The sequence below is a fragment of the Antedon mediterranea genome, chromosome 1 (genome assembly GCF_964355755.1).
Source record: "Antedon mediterranea chromosome 1, ecAntMedi1.1, whole genome shotgun sequence".
NCBI lineage: Eukaryota > Metazoa > Echinodermata > Crinoidea > Comatulida > Antedonidae > Antedon > Antedon mediterranea.
This window is the reverse complement of record NC_092670.1, coordinates 14490692-14500223: the sequence shown is the minus strand read 5'-3', so window position 1 is coordinate 14500223 and position 9532 is coordinate 14490692. Positions and strand designations below refer to the sequence as shown.

At 34.3% G+C, this 9532-nt stretch overlaps 1 protein-coding gene across 2 annotated transcripts; it reads left to right on the top strand.

Annotated features, from left to right (window-relative positions):
* Positions 1-262: 262 nt before the first annotated feature.
* On the top strand, positions 263-8786 carry LOC140057714 (mRNA-capping enzyme-like). 2 transcript variants are annotated; one of them, XM_072103434.1, is made up of 15 exons: positions 263-391; positions 775-988; positions 1419-1583; positions 1957-2096; positions 2274-2359; positions 3008-3105; positions 3399-3500; positions 3629-3761; positions 4042-4113; positions 4586-4750; positions 5016-5096; positions 5289-5389; positions 5587-5653; positions 6015-6138; positions 6706-8786. In XM_072103434.1, the coding sequence occupies exons 1-15, from the start codon at positions 334-336 to the stop codon at positions 6882-6884; spliced, it is 1785 nt and encodes a 594-aa protein (XP_071959535.1). In that variant the 5' UTR covers positions 263-333; the 3' UTR covers positions 6885-8786. The 2 variants fall into 2 exon arrangements, with proteins under 2 accessions (XP_071959535.1, XP_071959543.1); XM_072103442.1 differs by lacking the exon at positions 263-391 and adding an exon at positions 418-552.
* The last annotated feature ends 746 nt before the right edge of the window (positions 8787-9532 follow it).

The window sequence follows — 9532 nt, the reverse complement described above, 5'->3', positions numbered from 1 at the left end:
CGGATAACCAAAAAAAAAAAAAAAGATCGTGACAATAACAAGGGGTTATCCGCCAAGTGCGGATAACCAATAACTTCAAAAAACCTCCCGCGAGCGGTTTTTTCTTTAAAAAAACACATGTAAATAATATTTACAAAGGCCCAGAATAAATTACTTTTGACTAAGAAAAAAACATGTAGAGGCTACCAGTTATAAAATGTACTTCTGGGTCCTCGTAGTGTAAGGTTAAAGGTTACACTTCCAATTTATGTCAATACAAAAAGTACGTTTTTGTCGATACGCGATGTTTTTTCAAAATTCAAAAGTGTTTTTTTCATTAGTTTAAACAACATAATGGCCGTACCCGACAGGTGGCTACACTGTCCCCGAAAGGGAGGACAGGTTATTGCAGGTTTGTCATTGATTTAGCTTGAAATTGTATGTCTAGGCCTAGTCATATAGTCTATAAATAGACTAAGGTAAGCCTAGCTACTAAGCTAGCCTGCTGCCTAGGCTTGTTGTAGAGAGAGTAGGCAGCCCCTTTGCTCAGCAGTAGTGAAGTCAGTGTGGCAGGTGAGTTGAAATGGCTAGCCTAGCTGCAATACTGGGCCTAGCCTAGGTAGTAGGATAATAGGGAATCCGGATAATATAGCTAGCTGTAAAACAACAAGGCGTCTAGTATACTGCCACTGAGCAGATAGGCCTATATTAATTCTTTTAAATTACAACCATCCTAGCCTAAGTATTATTAGTACTATTAGTAACTATCAGCAAAATATTTATGTTTTATTTTAGGAAAATTTCTGGTTTTTAAAACGCCATTAAGCAGTCGTTATGATAGTCAAGTACCCGAAGAAAACCGATTTCAACCATCAATGCTTTTTACATACCTGAGTAGCATGAAGATAAAGATGGGAATTGTGATTGATTTGACTAACACTACAAGATTCTACGACAAACAGGAATTTGAAGATAAAGATGTTAAACATGTTAAACTCCAGTGCAGAGGGTATACTTTTATTTATTTATTTTTGTGGAGAATTGCCAAATGTAGCTTTGTTTACAATTAATTTATAATATGTTGCACCTTGCCTCGCAGGTTTTACCTACTTTTGTAAAATAGACTTCTCTGGATTGGAGATAATGCTTTTATCATGTAATATAATGTAAACATGCATGCATGGTTTATCCTCAAGCAATGATAATGTACACCTGCACCTCAAAACATACTCTTGTAAATAATAATAAAATATGTATGTTCAGCCCAGAGGTACTTTCCAATCACTTGTTAGCCAGTAGTTGTCTAACCAGATTCTTAATTTTAAAATAGATAATCAGTTGCAGCTAATATGACTATGATATCTATTTATGACGCCAATATATTATGTTTACAAAAATCCAGGATCAACTCCTGGTAATATTTTTTTTTTTTTTTTCAGGCATGGAGAAGCACCAAACTTAGATCAAACTAATGCATTCATTCAACTCTGTTCAAGCTTTGTTAGTAAAAACCCAGATGAGTTAATTGGTGTTCATTGCACTCATGGTTTTAACCGCAGTGGTTTTCTTATCTCGGCATATTTAGTAGAAATGATGGATTGGAGGTAATGCTTTTATCATGTAATATAATGTAAACATGCATGCATGGTTTATCCTCAAGCAATGATAATGTACACCTGCACCTCAGAGGTACTTTTAACCAAGGAAACCGGATGCTGAGCTCTGTGGCTGTGACATGCTCAGTCCCCTTAACAGGCATCGCACGTCGCGGATAATATGTACATAGTTTACTACTGTTGGTATTTATCGCAGCCAGACATAAGATCAAAGGACTGTTCCTATCTTGGCAAGGCGAGCTCAGTGTCCTGTTGTTACAGTAGATTGCTTTGCTCTTTAGAAAATCTAAGATTTAACATAATATGTTAAAGTTAAAAATGGTAATTTGGAGAATGAATCATATTTTTGATTTTGTTTCAGTATTGATGCTGCAGTTGGTGTTTTTGCTAATATAAGGCCACCTGGCATATACAAAGGGCATTATATTGTAGAGTTGTTTGAACGTTATGGTGAAAAAGAGGATGCACCACCAGCTCCTCCTCTTCCTAGTTGGTGCTTAGGTTCGTTCATTAATACAATCACCTCTGCATTTGTCACACAGAAGCATTTTTGTTGGTCTACATTGGAATATATACAATGAACAATTGAGATAACCAAATGTTGTAAGATAAAAAACATAATCATTAAAACCTTTATAAATAAACACATTAACTTATATTATGTTTGTCTATTTATAGAGGGTAATGCTGGGGATGATGATGAATCCAATAATAGTGATGAGAGGCCTCATAAGAGAGCCAGACTGGATGCTGGACCAAAACAGGTAAAAAAAACCTTCTCAAGTTTGATTGTCCTGCTGCACCTACTGTACCTACATATATTGAGGCACACTCTATTGTTACTAGCCCCTCACTGTAGACTGTCTACACTATCAAATTAGTTTGACACAAAAAGTGTGATGTGCCCAAATGGTAGTGATATGACATCATCATGTCCATACATGGGCACATCATATTGTTTTGTCACATAAAGTTTGATAGTGTAGACAGAGCTTTAGATTTTGAACATTCATACTGCTTGACACAAAGTAACCCTTGAAGCCTGGAAACTTTATAAAAAATACAGTAGATTTTCACTGAATACTTAAACAGACTAATAATAATTCTCAATTTAGGCAAATTGCCAATTAATTCAGGAGACACTCTGTTGAGCCCAAAAGATGTCCCCTTAAACACCAATTTACACCAACTAGCGGTAACGGTAATAAAAATATAGATGTTATTTCTTGTGTCCATTTACACACACGGAGTGGAAAGGTGGTTTCCGCTGAGGATAACAGATTTTATGTGGGACAAGCTACGCGGTTTTCTGCTTATCGTTACCGCTCGTCTATGTAGGGGATTTACTATGATAAAACGCTCATTATCTATTAATTAATTTACGTTATATTGCTTCTTTTCTTTCATTAAAGTTTATGGATGGTGATGTTGTTGGTGTCAGTATAGTCACTGATTATGTTGTAGTAAATAGGCTGAGAACAAAAATAAACCACATGTGTGGTTGGCGTCGGTGAGTTTACATGTATGCTGCCCTTCAAAACCATAGCAATCTAATTAAGGGAGATCGGTTTTTTAATAAGATTCATATTATGTCTCTTCTGAATCTGCCATTTTATTGTAACTTATAAAACAAACCAACAAACAAAAACTGAATTATACAATTATATTGCAAATTGACCCAGTTTAGTAAAAATAAATCGACCTACGACCTACCTGGGTTTGAAGGCAGCTCTGTAATTCTTTTTCAATTTGTTTTTTCCTCGCTCACTAAATACTTTTAAACATTTGATTTTCATCTTTTAGTCAGGAGTTTCCAGGAAGTCAGCCGGTGTCGATGGACATGAAAAATCTGAAATTTTTACAAGAAAATTTATATAAAGTTAGTTGGAAGGCTGATGGTGTTAGGTAAAATAAATACATTTTTAATTACATTTTGAATGTACAAAGTTATTTTAGATGACACTTTATCAAGTTTGTTATTTCGTTTAGTTGAAATGAGTTAGATTAGTTAGAAAACTTATTCTTGTTTCTAGGTATATGATGCTAATTGATGGCAAAGAACGTGTATATATGTTTGATCGTGACAACACCGTGTTTACTCTGCCTCAACTGACGTTTCCAAAGAGGAAAGAAGATGGCCATATTAGTAACACATTACTAGATGGGGTATTATTTTTGGCTATAAAGTAGTAAATAATGATTAGTATACAGTAGAACACCTATTAATCTTCAACAAACGATTTCATACAATTTCTGTATCTTTAAATACATATATGATATAAAGTCAAAGGAAAATTACTGAAAAAAAATACAATGCTGTGGCTATCAGTGGCTGGAACTCAGTAGAGATGCAAAATAAAATAAGCAAAAAGCTAAATCAATTACTAAGTTATTCATTGAATGTAATAAATGATGCTTGTAATTTTAATCTCTTTTTTTATTCTAGGAGATGATAATAGATACTGTAGCAGGTGTATCAACGCCTAGATATTTAATTTATGATGTTATTAAATTTGAGGTAAGAATTTTCATTTATAAAGGTTGTATTTTGTTAAAAGTAAAATATGGCTTTGTGGTCTATCATATGTTACCTACCCTTTATATGAAAGGTCACAGGTTCAAATCCTATCACTAAAGGGGCATTCACACCTGTTCCGGTTCGCGGAACGGAAGACGGCACCGTTTCTATAAAATTATGAGCGATCTGTCCGTTCCGTTGTTTTTCACCGGCCGTTCATTTTTCACGGAACGGATTTGGTGTAAACGCTGCTATTGTTTTAACGCTTTTCGATTTTCTTACAAAACGGTGCCGTTCTTCGTTCTGTGAAACGGAACAGGTGTGAATGCCCTTTTATTCTTACAGCAATAAATGGATGCAATTTTATTTCAAAATTGTGCATATTTTGATAATTTGCTTGTATTCTACATAATAAACTTAAAGTTTTAATATTTGATTCCAATTTTGAAAAAACCTTTAACAATTTCTACAGGGTCAGCCAGTGGGTGATTGTGACTTTGGTCGAAGGTTACTATGCATCGATAAAGAAATAATTCAAGTCCGGAAGCAGCACATTGAAAGTGGACAAATAGATCGCACAAACGAACCATTCAGTATTAGGGCTAAGCCATTTTGGGATCTGGTAGGGGCTAGAAAGGTAAGGGCAACTTAATATGATCTACTACAGCTGAAGTGCCCGTTTTGAACTAGAGCCTAGAAGTGGAAATGATAGTAATAGGCCTAGCTCATGATGAATGCCTTCCCACCTATAACCCCTTGTTACAGTAAAACCTTTTAAAGTCATAGCCCAGTGGAATGAATGGGTATGAAATCAAAATGTCTGCCTTTTGAGTACTGTATCCTGTCACTAGTATTCACATTATAATTATAACGTTCTGTTGTCAACTTCTATATTTGTTTAGATTTTAGAAGGAGATAATTTTTCACAAGCAAGTACTTTAGGTCATGAAACTGATGGGCTTATTTTCCAGCCATTTAAAGATGTAAGTATGTCTACAATAATAACATATCTACCGCCCTCTATTTAAGCTACTGGAGCAGTACATACACTACTGTACTATAGTAGAAATGGCTAATTTGTACATCATCCAACCCAATTATCAACAATTTTTTCACATTTGAGCTATTTTTGTTATTTTGTCTTAATTCATTTTCTTATTGACCCTTTTTTGTAGAAATATTCACCTGGTCGAAATGATAGAGTTTTAAAGTGGAAACCACCAGACATGAACTCTGTTGATTTTAAGTTAAAAATACAACGGGTAACAAGTCCAGGGTAAGTTATCTTTTAAAAAAAAATCTGGAGGGCCTAAAATTCTAAAATGAACTGCTGAAATCAATACATAACGTTATCTTTTGCATCATTGTATTTTAAAATGCGGATTGGAAATGGGCCAGGCCTCCCTTGGATCCATCAATCCCCATTGCTAATGTATTGGCAACAAATATGCACTAATTTTTATGTATTTTTAGGATGCTTCCGGAAACTAAAGGGTTTCTACACGTTGGACATTATCGTCCACCATTCGCTGAAATTAAGGTGAGACAATTGTTGAACTGTCACAATATTTTACTCGGAGTTCTCAACTTGCTATAATTAATTTTATTAAAAAAATGCCATAGAAATTGTAAATATTTTGTTTTTGCTTGTTGCGGCTGTCATTCTGTAGACAGACTTATGTTTCAGGGTCATTGGTGTTAACAAAGGAGGGAAAAGGCCAGTGGTTTAGGTGCCCCAATGGTAGTTGCATTGGGGCCCCTTAAGCTCTGGTTATGCTAATGTTCTGAGCACATGAAGAATGGTTTTCTGACTTACTCCTATTATTCAGGTGGGCCATTCAATATTACTGTACTGTGACATGTTCAACAATGACACCTTTGTTTAATTTCCTTTTTGACAGGTAACTAAAGATTTGAAGAAGTATGACAACAAAATAATTGAGTGTACATTTGAAAATAATAAATGGGTATTTATGAGAGAAAGGACAGATAAAAGCTTTCCTAATGCATACAAGACAGCAATGAGTAAGCATAAATAAATGAACTTTGACATTAAATGAACTTTGACATTACATTGAGCATGACAAAAGGAGGATTAAGATGTAGTATTTTGATAATTGTGATTTACTTTCTTTTGTGTGTATGCTTCTTAGTTCACTTTTCAAATTTTTAACGTTTTGTTTAAATATTCTAATATTATATTTAAAGTAATGTTTTTATATGACAATGTTCTCAAACTATTTTTCAATTGGACTAAATTTTTAGATATATGGCTCTGTATCAATACAAGTTTACAAACTGATACTCGCTAACGCTATGCATAATTTATCCAGTATAATAGGCAAATTCTGTAATACAGGTCACATGTGATGTTTATATCTGGCCTTTAACCTAACCGTACCATAATACAGGCAGCACATGTGACACTGTATTACAGATTAAAGACCATATGTGTAGATACAGTACAGTGAATCAGCTATAGACATGTTTCATGATTGACATATAAAAGGCAAATTCCATAAGTAAAGGAAATTGGCTCTACTCCGTACATTGACATTCAAGTTTTTAATCTTTAGTAATTTCTATACTTAGATGTTTGCCAAACAATTTGTGAACCACTCACGCAGGCGTACTTATTACATTTTCTTGAACACGAAGCCTTAAGACCACACATAAAACAAACAACGCAACCAATGTCAAGACCCGGACCTAGCGGACTTTCAGGTGACCACGGACTCATGCCTCCACCGCCGGTTCCACAGCGACGGTGAAATCGGTCTGTTTCAGATTACGATAAGGAGTTTTATGTAATATTTACATTTTCTTTAGTATTTATATCAATTTCACTACAATACCGGTACAGTACATGAATATTTAAAAATTTGCTCTTTGAGATGATGAAATATTAAACTGTGATGTGTGTGTGTGTTTACGTTTGAAGAAATGATTACTTTTGTATGTACAGAGTATTGTTAATGTTTTGTGGCTTGGCAATAAATTGACAAGCATCCGTTGAGTGTGTGTTATTAAATTGTGTAAATCATTAAATGAGTAATTTGTTAAAATTTGTTTTAAACTAAAATGCTAAATACACAAAACAATTGCACTAATTATTCTAATGCATGTACTGCAGTAATTACATTTTGTTTACTGAAATAACGTATGATTTTAGTTTGTTTAATGTAAAGGTTTATGAGGCAGACAATGCAATACACAGGATGATTAAAACGTTTTAAAATTACTCGGGTTTATTATAATTCATCATAATAATACAGTGTTTATCAAATCAGTTTTTAAACAAACAAAATGTAACAATACATTATAAGCTTTATTACTAAGAATATCATAATAATTGTATTAATTTATTAAATGCAAAGAATTATTTTGTTCATATGATAGAAGCCAACACAAAACATTATCACAGTTCTTGTGTTAATTTGTGTCTGTTTTATAATTTAAACCATTAGCTCAATGGTGCTGAACAAATCAATGTTCCTTTTAAAGGAAATACGATCATATGGATGACTTGAGGAACTTTAAACAGGGTTATGTATTGAAATAAATTGTGTGCATTTGAAAACCGACTTAGGAACAATCGAATTCATTTTGACCACATAGAAACATGGGCCATTTGGTGACCCCAGTAGTATGGAACTCATGTAATCAGACCAATCGCCACACAATGGATCGTCATTGAACGGGTCGTGATTGGTCAGATTACTTGCGTTTCCCGTGACTTCATTGCGTTGTGTCCTAGTGATAACCAAGCTTAAAGCGTCCGTGTATGCAAATAGATATGTTCATTTTTTCAAAATCATAATAATATGGATGAAGAGGCTATGTATTGAAATGAATTGTGTTTATTTAAAAACAGACATATCGAATTCATTATATTTTTATTTGATTATTGAGAGTATTTGATTATTGAGAGCATTTGGGTCTATCTGCGTGAATATAATTCGTCGCGACGCTTGAACGGTGTATGCAAATAAATGTATGTTCATGTTTTCATCTATTTTTTGCGGCGTTAAACCATGTGCAACCATGGAGACCTATAATAGGTCCATGGTGCAACCAAAAGAACGCATGACTGTTCACGCGAAAAAAATCGAGTAGTGGAAACAGACGTTTATTAGGCATGTATGTCCTCTAGTGGAAAACACTACATAATATTTGAAAATGTATTTCTCCAACTCAACTATATAGGGTCTACTATCTGTTAAAAAACATGTAGGCCTACCAATGTATCATAATTATGAATGTGTGTGTGGGTGTGTGAACATGTGTTGACAGTGTTTTATGTTACGGTACTTAAATGAGTCACGAATTAACATTTAGATCTTGATTCATCATAAGCAAGAATGGCAATGCCAGACAGACAATAAAAACGAAATTCTGTGATTCCTCTTGTCTGAGACAAAGTCCATAGTTTGTTTTATAAACGAGCTATATGATATTGTGATAGGAAGGAAAGTGAAATGAAACAAGTAATTACAGTGTTTGTTACTTAAACAAATCGTATCTTTATTATAAACAACTGTTTCTATCACAGCTAATATACTTTATATGATAATAGATATCAATGTTTGATTTATCTTATCAAGGGGATATAAAATGTACCAAATCGGAAGTTACTGTTTACTGTATGGAGCCATAGAGAAATATGCACAATGTACACACATTGGATATAACAATTACTCTACTGCAGTTACTGCAGAAACTAAAACATTTTTACTGCAATAATGTGTGGTTTTAGTTTATTTCAATGTAACATTTATGATGCAGTCACTACAATAAATAGTGCGTATGATTGGGCCTACCCAATAAAAGCTTCATAAATAATTGCAGGGTAAAGAGTAAATAAGAAGTAACTGCAGTAGAATAATTTTGTTCAGTTTGTTGGATATAAGCCTACAGTGATGTATTGTATCTGAATCTTTCTGAAACACGTCAAGTATAGGCCTAAAGGCCATTTACACAGACGAGCGGTAACGGTAATAAAAATATGACTATTTACAACGCAGACACGAAACGCAGACACGGGCGGTTTCTGCTCAGGATAGATATACATTCTACATGGGACAAGCTAGGCGTTACCGCTCGTCTGTGTAAATTGGCCTTAACCCTAAGACCTCACGGTTTACTGATTTGTTTTTAATGATGAACTTTTCCTCCGCCGACTAATATAATATGCGACGCAATGAATTTACGCGGGGAACGAGAATTAGTTGACCAATAAAATAAGTGAAATTTCGGATAATCTATTCGGGCCGTGATTGGTCAAATGTTTTTACGTTCTTGCGTTGCGTCATGTGTCGTATTTGTGGCGTCCAAGTGGGAAGAACCAAGCTTTAGTAAGCGAGTGAACAAGCACAGGACACGATTCCGACACCAGCACAGCGTATATGTAGAATACACC

Excerpts from the sequence above, each read along its gene's own strand:
- LOC140057714 (XM_072103434.1), top strand. The coding sequence starts at position 334 with ATGGCCGTACCCGACAGGTGGCTACACTGTCCCCGAAAGGGAGGACAG. Across the intron at positions 1,584-1,956 it reads GTAGAAATGATGGATTGGAG|TATTGATGCTGCAGTTGGTG; the intron begins GTAATGCTTTTA and ends ATTTTGTTTCAG. Across the intron at positions 3,762-4,041 it reads GTAACACATTACTAGATGGG|GAGATGATAATAGATACTGT; the intron begins GTATTATTTTTG and ends TTTTTATTCTAG.